The sequence below is a fragment of the Chinchilla lanigera genome, unplaced genomic scaffold (genome assembly GCF_000276665.1).
Source record: "Chinchilla lanigera isolate Chin_1 unplaced genomic scaffold, ChiLan1.0 scaffold00096, whole genome shotgun sequence".
Classification (NCBI taxonomy): Eukaryota; Metazoa; Chordata; class Mammalia; order Rodentia; family Chinchillidae; genus Chinchilla; species Chinchilla lanigera.
The window spans coordinates 7,775,816-7,792,630 of record NW_004955497.1 but is presented as its reverse complement, the minus strand read 5'-3'; the positions used below and the strand labels follow the sequence as shown (position 1 = coordinate 7,792,630).

Here is a 16,815-nt window from a genome sequence, read left to right as displayed (position 1 = left end):
CTAGGTTCAAATTGTGGAACTTACCATTCTGTTGTTCCGCACGGCTAGGTTTTGTCAGCGTTCCATGTTACTCCTGTCTCTGGGCCATCATTTCTCCAATTGTGTGTGGATAACTGAAGATATAATTGTCGGTCCTGAGTCATGCAGCAGTGTCAAGATCAGATTTTTATGTGGTAGAGAGAGACTGGTACAGGATAAGGAAGCCTGAATTTAGTTTGGTTTGGTTCAGCTATTAATATTATTTCCTGTGCTCGTGGGATGTCTGTCCTCTCTGGGCCTCAGTTTCCTTATTAGAGGAGTATCAGGATATCTTTCTAGTCCCTTCACACTTTATCACTCAGCAGTGCAAGGAATCACAGAACTTGGGACGAGACCAAAACTCTCGGCAATGGAAGAGTTATAGTAGCTCATTGAAGTGTTGTGCTTTTTGTGCTTTTCTCCATTTGTGTTTCATTTCCTTCCCTCTCTCCTCTTCCCATTCTTCTCCACATTCCTCTTTCTTCCTCCTTCGTCTTTCCCCTTTGGGTTGCCTCAGAGGAGATCAAGGTGAGGAGCTGGTTGAACTCAGTATTCCTGGAGGACACAGATGAGCCTCGTAGATTTGGGTGCATTCCCGGGGCACACGGAAGCCATGACTTTCTTCACCGTAGGGTTCATCAAGTCTCCACTCATGCTAGGATCTCCAACTAGTAGTTTATTTAGATCTTGGCTGTAACTTTTAAAAATGCTTCACCTTTGAGGGAACGTTTAGTACTTTTACCTCTAATCAACATGAACATGGGTACACATGAGTGTCCAATTAGCTAGGCTGTGAGGACTTTAAGTCCCCACAGTAGGTTTCATGCACAGGGGTGCATGTATAATGTGTTCTGATTTTCCCCTTTTTTCTGCCTCATCTATCTTCTCCATAAATATCCGCTGACTGTGTGCTGTATGACCACCCTCTTCTGGTCAGTGGATTGAGAGGATCAGTTATCCTGATGCCCTGCTGGAGCCCACATGCCAAGAAGCAAACTTCACAGATGATGCAAGAGTAAAGGGGGGGAGGCTGCTGTCCTTCTGGTCTACCTCTTCTCCTTTGCTCTCCTTCTGCTATTCAGTGCACTGTTTTAAATGATGCAGTCAAGCTTCAAAGGACAGACATAAACCATGTCTTTCGCTGAAGGTATGTTTTAGGGAAAGAGCTTTGGTAGACAGAGGTATTGCTTGTTTTATAGCACACAGGTCTGTTTCTTAATAGGCTGGCACTTCAGGCTGAAACACAATAGCTTTTCTGCATTTACCTTGCTTTACTTGTGTAAGCTACAAGTATTTGTTCCAAGGGCAGACTCTTGCAGGTGATATTGTAGGTCAAGCTCAGCGAGATTTCTTCTTCTTCTTTTTTTTTTTTTTTTTATCACTTTTGAATCTGGAAGCTGAGCATCCAGTACTGATGACCATGGCTGTGTTTTCAGCTGGTAAATAATAGCTGAGGTGTTTATGATACTCAGTCGTACACTCATGATAACTCACTAGGAAATACCGACTAAGCAACTTCATCTAAACGAAGGCAGACGTGTTTCACTGTGCTCACTGCTGACCTGGGGCTGCCAGGAATAATGGAAGGACGTGTTTAGAAACATGATGTCTTTGGCACAGGGGAAAATTTCACTTTTTGTGGGCGGCCCGGTCTGAATGTGATGGGGATGAGAGAGGAGGGTTGTAAGGATCCTGGGGTGAGGAGCCATAGATGATCGCCAGGAGCCATTCCAGCTTGAAAAGAGCAGGTCACTCCTCCTAAGAGAGAGCCCAAAGCTCTGTTTTCTTTCAAAATAAATTTTACTGAGCTATAACTCACATACCACAAAACTCACCTACTGAAAATATAAAACTCAATGATTTTTATCATATTTCCAGGAACATGCAATCATTCTCATAACAATCAATTTTAGAGCCTTTCATTATGGCAAAAAGAAACCTCATACCCTCTGTACTTTCCCCCTCTGCATATTTCTCCACCCCTAAGGAACCATCAGTGTACTTTCTGTCTCTCTGTATATTTCATATAAACAGAACCATGGGACATATGATCTTTTGTGACTGACTTCTTTTATTTAGCATACTATTTTGAGGCTTGTCCATGTTGTATTATGTATCAGTCCTTCATTCCTTCCTATTGCTAAATAATATTCTACTGTATAGATACACCATATTTTATCTATCTCTTTATTACTTGTTAGGCATTTGAGTTGTTTCTGCTTTTTGGCGACTTTAAATAATGCTTCAGTAAACCTTGTATACAAACTTTTCTGTGAATGTAAGTTTTCATTCACTTGAGTAGATAACTAGGGGTAGCACTTTTGGGTCACATGGTAACTGTTTCACCCTTGGAGGAACTCCCAGACTATAGCCCAGTGTGACCTCACTATTTTACATTCTTATCAAAAGGAAAGTGGGTTTGCATTTGTCCACATCCTTGAGAATACTTGTTTCTCTCCCTCTCTCTCTCTCTCTCTCTCTCTCTCTCTTTCTCTCTCTCTTTCTCTCTCTCTGTTTTGTGGCAGCCCGGTTAGTGGGTGTCTAGTGGTGTAGCATTATGATTTTGATTAGCATTTCCTTGAGGGCTCATGATGTTGAATAATCTCTTATTTTTGGAAAAATGTCAGTTCAGAGCCCTTTCCCATTAATTAAGTTACTTCCCTTTATAATTAGAGTTGTTAGAATTCTTGAATTTATTTTATAAAATTATATATCATAAATATATTTTATGTCTAAATATATTAAGTATAATACACATAACATATACCTAGATTTTTATACATTCTAAATAAGTATGTATTTTTAAATTCAGAATATAAATAAGTATATATTTTATATTTTAAAAATATATTCTGGATATATAAATATATACATTCTAGATGGAAGTGCCTTAGCAAATATATCATTCACAAATATTTTCTCCCATTCTTCACATTATAATTTATTTTTTAGGTTGTATCCTTTGAAGCACAAAAGTTTCTAATTTTAATGAGGTCTAATTTTTCTAACTGTTACTTATGCTCTTGGTATCACATTTAATAATATGATGCCAAATCTGAGACCATGAAGATTTACCTCTGCTTATTCTAAGAATTTTATAGTTAGCTCTTACATTTACATCTTTGGTCAATTTTGGTTAATATTTGTATATCGTATAATGTGAGGGCCTAATTCCATTCTTTCACATGTGGAGTTATTCCAGCAACATCTGTTGAAAGGATTATAGTCTTTCAACCCTTGAATGGTCTTTCTGAAAATCAGTTGACCATAAATATATGGATGTGTGTCTGAATTCCCAGTGCTGTCCTTATGCTAATACCATACTGTCTTAATCATGTTGCTTGTAGTGTTAGCTTTGAAATCAACGGGTATTCAGTTCTCCACATTTGTTGTCTTTTTCAATATTATTTTTGTCTATTCTGGGTCTCTTGAAATTCTATTAATTTAAGAATCACATTGTTTATTTCTACAAAGATATTAGCTGGGATTTTGATAGGGATTTAATTGAATTTGTAGATCAGTTTGAGACACTAACATTTCATATTGTCTTTCAATTCATGAATATGGGATGTTTTCTCATTTATTTAGACATTTATTTCTTTCCATAATGTTTTGTACTTTTCAAAGTATAATTTTTGGCCAGGCGTGGTGGTGCATGCCTGTAATCCCAGCACTCTGGAGGCTGAGGCAGGAGGATCGTTGTGAGTTTAAGACCAGCCTGGGCTACAAAGTGAGCTCAAGGCCACCCTGAACTGCATAGTAAGACCCTGTCTCAAAAAGACAAAAAAAAAAAAAAATCACAGTATAATTTTTGTACTTCTTTTGTTAAATATAATCCTAAGTACTTTTATCTTTTTGATGCTATGACAAATTGACTTTTCATAATTTCACTTTCAGAGTGTCCACTGCAAGAATAGAGAAGTATAATTTGTTTTTGTATATTGCTCTTGTGCCCTGAAATCTTGCTGAACTTAAGTATTAGTTCTAATACTCTTTAGTGGATTCCTTAGGATTTTCTTCACACAAAACCATGTCATCTGAAAATACAGACTGTATCCCAAAGTAGCTGTACCATTTTTATCTTGCCAGTCTGGAAAGCCATTCTAAAAACTCCTTAATTGACCTGGCTAACCTCCCTCCTATACTGTGGAATAGCGGTGATGGTAGTAAACAACCCTGTCTTATTCTTGAGCTTAAAGGAAAAACATCCAATAAGTATAATGTTAACTGTGGTTTTTGGAGACAACATTGATCAGATTGAGAATGTTCCATTCTACTGCTTGCTGAATGTTTTTATTTTGGAAGAATTAAATTGTTTTCAGTGCTTTTTCTGTATCTCTTGTGATAATCATGTGGTTTGGGGTTTTTGTTCTATTGATATGATATATTAATTACATTGATATGTAGATGTTGAACCAGTCTTCTTGTATTCCGGAAACAAATCCCATTTGGTCTTTATATATATTATATATTTTTTTTTTTTTGGTTTTTCTCCGGTACCGGGAACCGAACTCACGACCTTGCGCTTGCCAGGCAGGCGCTTTTGCCGCTGAGCTAAATCCCCAGCCCCCCATTTGGTCTTTATGTATACTACTTTTTATATGTTTCTGTATTTAATGTGTCTATGTGTGTGCGTGCATGTGTGTGTTTGCTTCCATATGCATGAGATATTGGTCTTTAGTTTTCCTGTGATATCTTTGGTTTTGCATCAGAGTAATAATGGTTTCATGGAATGAGTTCAGGAATTCTTCCTCAACTTCTCTTTTTGGGAAACTTTATGAAGAGTTGGTATTAGCGCTTTAAGTTTGGTAGAATTCACTTGCTGTCTAGGGGTTGGCTTTTCCTTGTGGGTATTTTTTTTAAATTACTAATTCAATCTCTTGTTTTAGGTCTGTCTGGGACATCTGTTTCTTCTTGAGTTCACTCAGGTAGCCTGTGTCTTTTCAGGAATGTGTCTGTTTCATCTGTTGTCTAAGTTATTGACATACTACTATAATCTTGTGTAACACTTTTGACTTTAGTAATGTCTGTTGTTTCACTTTTGAGTCTAGTAATATGAATCTTCTCTTAATCTCTTGGCTTGTCTGGCTTGTCAGTGGTGTTCATCGTTGCAGAAAATTAGCTTTTGGTTTACTGCTTTTCTCTGCTGTTTTTCTATTCTCTTTCATTAGTTTCCACTCTAATGTTTATTATTTTCTCCTTTTTCCTTGCTTTAGATTTAGATGTGATGATTTGAAGTTGTCAATGATGAGAAATTGTTGCTGATTTGAACCATTCTAAATTGTTGATCATCATATAAACTGGTATAACCATTATAGAAATCTATATGGAGGTTCCTCCAAAAATTAAAACTAGAAATTCCATGTGATCTAGCTATTCCACTTGTAGGTACTGTCCTAACAGTGATAAATGCATACCCATATTTATAGCAGCATAATTCATAATAGCTAACTCTTGAAAGTGGCCTATATATCTGTCAACAGATGGATGGATGAAGTAAATGTATTTACACACAGTGGAGTACTACTCTGCCATAAAGAAGGATAAACTTGAGTCATTTGTAAGAATATGGATGTACCTTGAAACCATAATGTTAAATGAAATAAATCAGACACATGAGCTTAAACATTGCATGGTTTCTCTCTAGAGAAATCCAAAATATAAGGAAAGAGCAAAATAAAACAAGAAATAGGGAGCTAAATCTTTTGCAAAAGGAAAAGGAACAAAGAGTTGAAAGGTGGGGGTAACGAGATGTCGTAGTTACTTTTCTCTCACTGCTGAGACAAAATACCCAACACTGAAAGCTAAGGGAGGAAATGTTTATTTAGCTCACAGTTTATAGAGGTTTCAGTCCATAATTGGCTGGCTCCAAGGCAGAGTAGCACATGGCAGAGGGGCAACCGTTTATGGTGACAGAAGACAGCAAAAGCAACAACTGACCCTTGACAGTGTCTTTCTGCCATTTTTATACTCTATCCAGGCTGCTGGGATTAGGGTGGTACCAATCCAATCGGTGGAGTGATCCAGCAATCGCCCACCATTAATGCCAGCCCCCATAATCCCAGCATTGCCCCAGCAATCAATCACACACTGTAGATTCAGCCACCTCTGTAAAAGGCCATCTGAAACTGCACAGGACATCTGGACACAGACCATAAGGGGAGGAACGGGATGAAGAAGAACTGAGAAGTGCTACGTACATGAACAAACTCCCCATAAGGAACAGAATCATGATGTACTACAAACATCCACTAATAAGAATAAATAAATATGAGTCCTCATGACCAGGGCTTGAGAAAATGACAATAAAGGAGAACGAAATCAGGAAAAAGTTTATCGAGAAAAAAAAATCATAAAAACAAACTTGTGTTAGAAAACACGATGTTTACTCTTGAACCCTTTTCCAGTTTTTTTTTTTGTTTTTTTTTTTTTGTTTTTTTTTTTGGTTTTTTGGTTTTTCTCTGGTACCGGGAATCGAACTCATGACCTTGCACTTGCCAGGCAGGCGCTTTGCCACTGAGCTAAATCCCCAGCCCCACTTTTCCAGTTTAAAAAAAAAAAAAAATTAAAAGCCCCCTAAATTTGGGGATCAGGCACTTACTCTGAACCTGGGACGCCCAGCTGGAATGGAGCAGCACGAGAAGAGCATGTTGGAGCCTCTGTCCGAGAGCCTGTTTTGTGCCAGCATGATTACCGATTTCAAAAGGAAAAAACACGTTTTAAAAGTAGACGTAATTCCGTTCTGAGCAAGGGTCCTGCTTGATCTTTCCCTGGGTCTGAGCCCACTTGTTGCCCGGAAGGACGGGTGAAAACCCAGAAGCTCCCACTGGGTGAGAAAACCTCATATTCGCTGCCAGCTTTCCGACGCTGCCCGGAGCTCCCAGAGTTCAGGGAGGTGAGGGCAGTGTGACCTTGCCGAGGCCGTGTGCTGGCACGAGTCCCCGCCGGCCGTCTGAGCTGCAGGCCCGGCAGCCTTTGGAGCAGCTCTTCCTTTGTATTTTTTTTTTTTTTTTGTTTTTTGGTACCGGGAATCGGACTCAGTACCTCACGCTTGCCAGGCATTCCTGTTTTTGGACAAGCAGCCAATTTGGTTGCAGGAAACCACTCTGCAGTGCTGGCTGCGTTTAAGGGTCATTTTTAATTTTGTGACAAAGACAAATGTATCCTACGGGAGGAGTAAGTGGTTTACTGGTGATATTCGTGGAACTGTGACCTCCTCTGTATCTGTGGACCTACAAAACAAAATGTGTTTGTATTATGTCAGGCAAGTTTATTCTCAGTCCTTCCTTAAGGCGAATTGCAGAGGAAATATACTATTAATAAGCTCAGGGAACACTGTGTGTGCGCATGCGTGAGCGTGTGCGCGTGTGTACGTACCTCCAAGTAAGTTCATTTGCAAATGCGGTGGATTTATGTCACTGTTGACTGGCATACAAATGGTATCTTTTAAGTTGTATTGGAATGGACACAAATCATTGAAATTCTGACATTTTTGAACATAACGGTAGTGGACCCAGTACTGAAAGTGGAATTGGCTTTTAGAGGCCAATAGCTGTAGTAAATTCAAGCATTTGGGGATCCAAAGAGACAAGTGGAAAAAACTCCAAGGCGCATTAAATTAGCCTTTTCTATTTTCATTTGGAACTGGCATTTCAGTAGCCTAGAAATGACAACGCCGATGTTCACCATTTCCTGTAGGGACTTTTATGCAAGTGTCCTTTGTTGAAAATAGTTATTTAAGGACACGGTAACTTAAACATAAAAGATTTATAGCTTGGCTAAATGCATTAAACCATTTCGTGGTGTTTGTGTTTACCTTGGAGTTGACAAAATAGATAAAAATATATACTCAGGGAGGAAGGAAAGGAATGATCAAATCCCAGTAGCCTCTAGCGGAGTGTCTAGCTTAGCAACTTTATTTAGAAGAGGAATTTAATGCTGAGAAGGAATCCTTGTCTCCATTTAATTGACTTTTCTCATTTGCATATGTTCTGCATCTATTGAGAATTCCCAATAAACATAAAACTTTATTAACTGGGACAGTTAATACTTTATTATAGAGAATAAAACTAAAGTAAATCAAATGCAACGTATAGTTTTTCTCAAGTCAAAAGGAATGGTGCTTTATAATTTGAGATTTAACTTTACTAATTAAAATTATTATAAAATGACACATGATCATTCTAGAAAAACTGACAACTATGAGAAGGTGAATTAGTGACCTGTTCTGGACCTTGGTTTCATGGTTTATCTTTTTTCTTCTTTAAAATTCAAAAAAAAAAAAAGCAGGTGAATTAGGAACTAGCCCACCAAGCTACCACCCAGAGAGAATCACTGTTAACATCTGAGTGGATTTGTTTCTAGTCTTTTTCCTATGCTACTGTCTGAAGTCAAGGTGTGTTCAGGACCAGGCCTCTTTGAATGTGTGTCTCTTACAGTCTTCCGGTGGTCCCTGCACTCTCTGGTATTACTTGACTTGTAAATGTTACACCAACTTGGCCTTTGTCTTTATATGGTTTTCTTCCTGTACATATGCAAATCAGGACCCGCTCTACTTAGCAACAACTCTATTTCCCAGTCAGGCCGCATTGGAAGTATAGGGAAGTTTGGGCTTCAGCTGTTTTGCTCTTAGTGGTGGTATTTTGGGGAGATGGGCACAACTCAACCTTTAATAGTATAGCCACCATCTAGGCAACTATTGCCTGCTGCTTTTTTTTTATTTTTTATTTTTACAATTTCTTTTCCACTCAGCATCCAGAATGATCTTCCTAACCTACGGATCTGAGAGAGGGTCAGCAAGCAGCAGGGGACCTGCTTGGTTCTTTCAGGTCCACATGGACAGAGTTCACACAGAACTTACTCAGGACATGTAAGGCTGGAGCCCAGGGGAAGCAGGGTAGACCAGGACTCAATGACTCCTGAAGAGATGGCTCCTGAAGGATGTCAGTGGATTCTAGAGGGCGAGGGCCAGGGTAGCCAGTGCGAATGTTTCTACAAGGTTCCAGTGTTCACTCTGGTTCCTCAGGGAAGCAGAACAGGCTGTCTGAATCTTCCTTGCCTCGGAGAAAGGCCGAATGCCATACTTTGAAAGGTGAAATTCTGGTGATTACTGAAAGCCTTTTCCAGACCTCTTTGTAGGCACTTCTGCACACTTGGTTTTTGCTCTTGGTAGATAAGCAGTCCATACTAAAGAAACAGACCCAATATGCACATGAAATTGTCAACTCTGCTTCTCCTGCTTCTTGGCTTTCCCCTAAGCAGCCCAGACATTCTTATTCAAAATAGTCTACCAGAAAAGGCCTAGAAAATCTGTTAAAGCATGCTCTGTCATCCGAATGCTAGTGCTATCTCTAACTTGCTGCTTTTCTACAACAGTGCTAACTCTCCAAATAGAGTTGACTTTGGTCACCGCAACTGTGGCCTTTGAGTTGTCACAAAGGCTCTGAACGGTGTTTCCCGTAGCACTCGGCATAACTGCGGGTAAGAAGTTTACCAGAATGTTCTTCTTTTGCTCTCAGGGGTACTGCAAATGTCGACTGCCTAGTAGCGCATCAGGGCAATCCCATGGAAGGTCAAGAAATGAGGTTTTCTTAAAGAAGTTCCTTTTTCCAGGCAGAAACACAGAGGATCAAATTCAGAGACAAAGACTGCAAATGTACTTCAAGGGGAAGGTGTTGTAATACCCAAGTGACCTCACCAGCTATAGAGCCTCCATGTTCATATCTCAGTCATTTATGTGTTTTTAATTTTTTCTCATCCAGATAGAGAGAGACCTTTCGTAGAGATGCACAGTGATGTACCGGAAGTAATACGTATGGAGGAAGGGGAGGAGCTCATCATTCCTTGCCGGGTCTCAGCCCCTGACATCAGTGTTACTCTTACAAAGGTAAAATTTATCAGTGCTCATCTCAGAATACTCTTACTACACACGCACATAGTGATTTAACCGTCTTGTCTCCTGGAACAATTCCCTTACAGACATGTGGGCTTCTCAGTGGGCTTATCTATAACATCCTTCTCCAACAGGAGAGCAGTGCTAGAAGTTGTAGCCATGCATGCATAGGCATGCGTCTATTTTGATAGAATAACATGGAAGTTAGCTGTAAGCATAAATCTATACGAATACCTAAAATCATGAACATTTGCGTTCATTGTCACAAATCCAAGTGTCTGAAACTGTGAGGAAAGCAAATTTTACTGCTTATACAAATTAGTAACTTGGCAGAATGGCTCGTCCCGATTATTGCTGAAGACAACTATCCACTCCTCCAGCCACTGATACGCATTTGCTTTATGCACGGCAGCTATCACCTCTTGTTCGAGTTGGGGAATTCCTGGTGACAAAAGCCTTAGCTCTTGCTGGCATCCAGTTGTAACCTCTTAGGTAAAAAAGAGAAAGAGAAAAAGTCATCTATGAGGCTTTCCTTTGTTGTTTTAAATTATGTTGTACATTGTATATATGGAAGAAAATACACATGGTAGAATCTAATAAAGACAAAACTAAAATGTGACATTCTAGTTTATTCACCAGACAATTTTGGAAATGCTGGGATGTAGCTCAGTGGTAGAGAGCTTGTCTAGCATGCATAAGGCTTGGATGCATTCTCTAGCAACACACACACACACACACACACACACACACACACACAATACACTGGGACTAAGAAGTTTTTGTTTGTTTTTGTGATGGGGTCTCACTGTGTAGTTCAGGCTGGTCTTGAATGCACTATGTAGCCCAGGCTGGTCTCGAACTTGCAGCAATCCTCTTCCCTCATCCATTCCAGTGCTGGGATTAGAGGTGTGTACCATGACACCTGCTTAGGACTAAGAATGGATAAAAATTCCCAATATGGAAAACTGTACTAAATTCTGAGAGCTTAGGGTTTCAAGACAAAACTCCCACATCTCGCACCATCGACCACAAAGCAGGTGCTGAAGAAGGGAGTGGTGGTAGTGAAGCTGGGAAAGTCGAAACTGTGGTTCTCATCTACGCACCCAGAGTCCTGAAGTGTGACGAGATGTCGCCCTTTCTCCTTTGCATCCCTCTCCTATGTTGATAATTTGACTGAAGCCTACTACATAGTCCATTAGGGACAGGCTTCAGGCTCTGTCACATCTGTGTGCCATTGTTAGAAAAATATAAAATCGCTGGATATCAGTGGGAGCCACCGGAAGAGTTAAGCTCAACTGGTCAAGAACAAAGCGAGGTTCTCAGGGGCTGAGGGACTTCCGGCACACTGGGCATTACAGCCAATACCATGACTTTCCAGTCTTTGTCCCCTTCTCCAGGGGTTCAGTTTGTCCAGGAGGAAGCCGGAGTGGCTCGGAGCAGAGGCTGGTGTCACACTCCCGGGATTCTCATCACACTGCCACTACCTGCTGGCAAACCAGCAAGTAACCCAGCTCCTCTCCGCCTCCTTCCCCCAGTTTTAGCAATGGGGTGAGCACAGCTGTACCACCTCACACAGTCACCGGGAGGCCAAAGAGGCAATACGGGAAGCACTTAGATTAGCATCTGGCACATGACAAGCAAGCCTCATTCAAGGGTCAGTTATTAGTATTATGTATTTAACTCATTTCTTGGTTTGCTAGCAAGTCATATTTTCAGCTCCGTGGTGTTGACTCCTCTTAGTTGGAGATAATAATTGCTACCTGAGGGGCTGGGGATTTAGCTCAGCGGCAAAAGCGCTTGCCTGGCAAGCGCAAGGTCGTGAGTTCGGTTCCCGGTACCGGAGAAAAACCAAAAAAAAAAAAAAAAAAAAAAAAAAAAAAAAAAAAAAAAAAAATCGCTACCTGATTAACATGGAAAACCACAGAGACAGGAAAACTCATGCAAGGCCTCCTGCCGGCGGGCTTTCTGGCACAGGAACATTCAACAACTGCAGCACGGTGAAGCCACTGACTCTCTTTTACTGCGTAACAGCTACAATGCACGATTTTTTATAATAAGGACAAGCAAAGGGTAAAATCCTAACAGCAAGTTTGGTTTTGACATGTATAGATACTGCAAATATCCTAACCTATTGTTTGTGCTGACATGAAGTTAACATCTTTTCTTTCCATTTTTTGTATCGTCCTTTTCTTCTGATCCACTGTCCCGTCCGTCCCTCTCCTTTCCCCACGCTTGCTCTGGTGGAACCATGGTCAGCTAGAGATGGCCCTCCCTGCCGGGAACCTTGTCTTGAGGGTCAGTCTCCCTGCCTCTATGACACACACAGCAGTGGCCATAGCTAATTATAGTTTTGTGCCTGTCAGCTAAAAATAGTCACTTTTTTTTTTTTTGGCTTTTCTCTGGTACCGGGAACTGAACTCATGACCTTGCGCTTGCCAGGCAGGCACTTTGCCCCTGAGCTAAATCCCCTAAAAACAGTCACTTTGTCAGTGGAGCAGCACTAGTGAGGTAGTGGATGGATTGGAGTTAAAAACACTTTGAAGGAAATGTTCATGATTTTAAGTTGTGCTGAGGAAATGTGTCAGCAAGCATTTTTTTAGGTTTGGCACATGCCTATTTTTGCTGACTTTTAAAGCATTGTACGTTTTGGTTCCTGACTTATATTTTTCCAAGTTTTCCCCTTAACTGTTTGTGCCCAATTAGAAAAGAAGGTTCTTTTCTCCCATTGAGTGCAAGCATTCCGATGCTAACAGGTAGGATGCTGGTTTACTGAAACATGAAAGGATGCCTTCATTTGCTTTTGGTTCTGGATAAACAGGATATATCCAGCCTAAACCTAGGCAGCAGTGGTGACACGTACCAGCACAGGCGTACTTACCAGAAGAGAGCCCTTAATGACCTTTAGACTGGAAGTTTCTGCCACAGGGTTACAAATGTAGCTGGACAACTTCATTTATGAATAAATAAGTGAAGAGAGAGAGATGCAGGTGTACTCTTCAAAAGGATCTGACACATCTTAAAGGATGTTGGGCATTTCCTTTATAATCTGTTGGGCAAAGGTAATCTATTTTACTTTTCTGTTCTTCTGGAGAATAAGTAAGAGTGGTAATGAGAGTCTGTCTCTAAAAATGGACTGGCAAGCTGGCATCTGGGGAATTCAGCTTGGCCCGTCATGGAGCAATGACCCTTGATAAAGTTAAAGCTCAAGGTGGAGTGTTTACACTGTAATTTTTAAAACTTAAGTCCTGGGCGCTGGGAGTATAGCTCAGTGGTAGAGCGCTTGCCTAGGAAGTGTGAGAGCTGAATTCCATCCTTCGCACAACTAGAAGAAAAGTCCTGGATGTTGGAAGAAGGTATAAAGAGAAAAGTAACTCATGCATTCCTTACTTCAGTGTGCAGTCACTGTGCTTGTTTTTTTCACAGTAGTATCTTGGTCTTTGAGCTTTACTGCCAGAGCTTCCCTTCCCCAAGGCAGAACCGATCCCTGTGGCAGAACTGATCCCCAGGATTCTCAGAATGAGGAGCCCCAGCAAATGCCATGCTCATGTTAGGAATTGTGGAGGATCCACAAGTTACTATAGACAATGCCATGCAAAATAGTAAGCCATGCAAAATAGGAAGACAGGCGATGGGTTATGAAAAGCTCTAGATGATGAAGACAGAGGAGGATGGCCTGGTAGCCCCAGTGAGGAACTTGCCAACTTATTTTCCTACAGAGTACCAGGCCAGTTTACCATGAAGATTCCCAGATGCCAAGGAGTGGCAAGCTCCCAGGAGAAGTCTGACATGATAGCTAGTTCAGTCCTGGATGAGTGCAGCTTACTGCCAAGGCTGATGATAAGCTCCCATAATGATTGTAATGTATCATATAAAATATATCTTGTTATATGCAAAGAAAACTAAAGAGCCACTGACAAAGACTCGAGTTTTCACCTATACTATTAAAATGAAAATCATGTTTGCGTGAATGACCAGTGAGGCAGCATTGCTGTAGCACTAATACGATTTTGATAAAGCGTGTCTCTTCCTTTTCAGTTTCTAGATACAACGCTGGTCCCTGATGGAAAAAGAATAATTTGGGACAGTAGGAAGGGTTTCATAATATCAAATGCAACATACAGAGAAATAGGGCTTCTGACCTGTGAAACAACAATCAACAATCATCATTATTCTACAAGCTATCTCACATTTCGGCAAAGTAAGTGACGGTCCAAAGGCATGAGCTTGAGTCACAATTCTCCACGGCTTGTCTCCGATGAATCTGTGGTGCATAAAATGTTTTCTCTCTTACACTTGTAGGCCATACAATCATACATGTTGAAATAACCCCAGCAAACCAAGTGAAACTACTCAGCGGTCAGACTCTTACTCTCAACTGTAAGGCTACGACTGCCTTGAACGTGAGAGTTGAGATGACCTGGAATTACCCTGGTAAAGTGAGTAACCCATTTTTCTACTTGTTTGACAGAATGCTATTTAGGCTTAACAAATGAAACCCTACTGGGTTTTTGAGATGGAGAAAACCCAGAAAAGTTCTGGCTCCTGTGGCAGTGCTTATCAATAAGGAAGCTTCAGGTTTGGATAGGGCGCTTTCTTTGTCTGGCATTTCATGAATGTGACAGGCATAGGTACTGTCTTTTGATGTCTGCGTGTTTTGTTTTGAAGTGTACAGGCGGCTACTTCTGTTGCATGATTCTGGGTGGGAAGAGGGATTGTTTCATCTCTGGAAACACTGCTCTAGGATTTAGAGATGAGAGAGCAATGTATCACTACATGCCAGGCAGAGACCGTCTCGTGTAATAACAACAACTTTCCAGGAAGATGTCTTTGCCGGCGCATTCATTTAAGGTACTAGGAGACAGTCAGGCTCCTGATTAGGGCATGTTTGGAAAAGATACCGCAGCCCGGCTATCCAGTATTCTGTCTGTCAAATGTCAAAGGCGTGATTCTGTCCTTCAGAAAAATGAGAAGAATGAAGACTGATCAGGTTCTTATTCAAATACAATATCTTCACAAACAACAATTCTTTTTTAAAAATGTATAGATGGGGGAGGGCCAGGGATATAGCTCAGCAGGACAAGCGCTTGCTTGGCAAGCACAAGGTCATGAGTTCGATCCCTGGTACTGCAAAATAAAATAAAATAAAATAAAATAAAATGAAATAAAATAAAATGCATAGATGGGAAAACTATGATAAACTGTCAAGAAAATTCTGACAGTAGATAATCCCTATTTCTTGAGTGTCACTTTGACTTCTGTGGCATATTCCAAATACAGTCATTTGATACGTCATAGCGATTGCCCAATTACCAAGTTAATGTATAATAAATAAAGCACAAAAGATTAATACATCAGTCCCAAGGTATCGTTATTGACATTTCTTGCCAAGGCAACAGAATAACTTAGCAACAGAAAGATGTAAAAAGTACCCTGCAAGGAGGGATACAGGGACCTATCAGTTGTAAGCTGTTTTCTAGGAAATGGTATTGTTTCATTTAAATAAAAATGCTGCGACTCATTGTAGTATTTCTTGGGTTGTGATAGAAATCAGATATTCGCAGTACATACCAAAAGGGAAGACACTTTTGTCCTGTTAATAATGTTGCTATGAATAAGGGTATTTGTAGCATGTCTACTGAATGCCGGTAATTTCCTAAAATGTTACTGTCCAATAGAATATTTTGTAATGGAAACATTTTGTACCTGTGCCGGCCAATAAAATAACCATTAGCCACATATGGAAAATGAGTCTTTGAAATACGGCTAGCTTGACTGAGGAAATGAATTTTAAGTTTTGGTTGATGTTAATTTAAATTGGACAAAGCAACCGTAAAACACAAGATAAATTGTTTTCCAAGGCAGAAACAGTACCAGTGTTACTCAAACTCGGGAAGAAAACATTCACAAAGGGAGAAGTAACACCCACACAGAGTTGCAGAAGGCCTCAGCCTGCCATGTTAGGAAACTAATTCAATGATTTTTAATGGCAGTGGCTGACTTTTCTCTCTGGTCACTGCTGAGACTGAAGAAAAGGGCCTTACACATAGCCCGTGCCACCAAGGAATTAAAAACATAGGTGGGTGAAGTTTATTAAACCTGGCAAATGGAAGACCTAACTTCAAAATCCAAAGAGAAGTCCAGGCAGCTTCCAAAGTCTTGTTTGCGTGACCCACTATCAAGTCCATGGGAAAACACTGCAAGGAGGAAGTGACACATTATGTGTTATAAAATGGGCAGTTAAGGAGAAGGCAATGCCATTGCGCCTTTTGAAAATGGGAATGGGTCCCTGGGCCCAGTTCAGGTTTCTGAGCATTGAGCTTTCCCTAGGTCTTTCCTGGATAAAGACTGGACACAAACCCCCAGATAAGGACTACACCGGCCCATGAGTGTGCATACCCAGTTCCATGTATTAGAACTTGGCAGAGGTTGTCAAGAATTGCTCACATAGTGAAGTGATGGAATGAGGAGTATTCCATGTTAGTCTGCCTGGTCAGGAGTCACCTTTTTACTTACAGCAGCAGCAAAGGAAATTCTCATGGTGATTTAGCAAGAGAAACACTGTCATTAAGCCAGACGCTAAAACAATTACCTTGCATGTTTGGATATGATATCTATGGCTAGAGAGCAGGCTACTCTTTAGCGAGGTAGGTATACTGGAGGAAGAACGCTAGATTCATATTCAGAATACCTGGGTTCCTGGACTACTTAGGCCAATGTCTGTGTCCCTTTAGTTCTTCATTGCCCAAAGAGCAGTAATCCTGCCAGTTTCCCTAAGTGGTTGTGAAAAAACAATCCAGATAATGTACATCCATCAGAAGAAATAAAGTGCCAAATAAACGCTATTTTGCTACAAAGCTGAAGTACCTCTGGACAAAGATGTAGTTTCCAAATATTTCTAGGTAGGT

The 16,815-nt window shown here is 40.6% G+C and overlaps 1 protein-coding gene across 3 annotated transcripts in view; it reads left to right on the top strand.

Moving 5' to 3' along the window:
• Window positions 1-16,815, top strand: part of Flt1 (fms-related tyrosine kinase 1) — a 178,429-nt gene that overhangs the window by 39,107 nt on the left and 122,507 nt on the right. For all 3 annotated transcript variants that reach the window (XM_005406359.1, XM_005406358.1, XM_005406360.2), the window contains exons 4-6: window positions 9,780-9,904; window positions 13,946-14,108; window positions 14,210-14,346. In XM_005406359.1, the coding sequence (XP_005406416.1) occupies window positions 9,780-9,904; window positions 13,946-14,108; window positions 14,210-14,346 (425 nt within the window). The remainder of the gene's footprint in view (window positions 1-9,779; window positions 9,905-13,945; window positions 14,109-14,209; window positions 14,347-16,815) is intronic.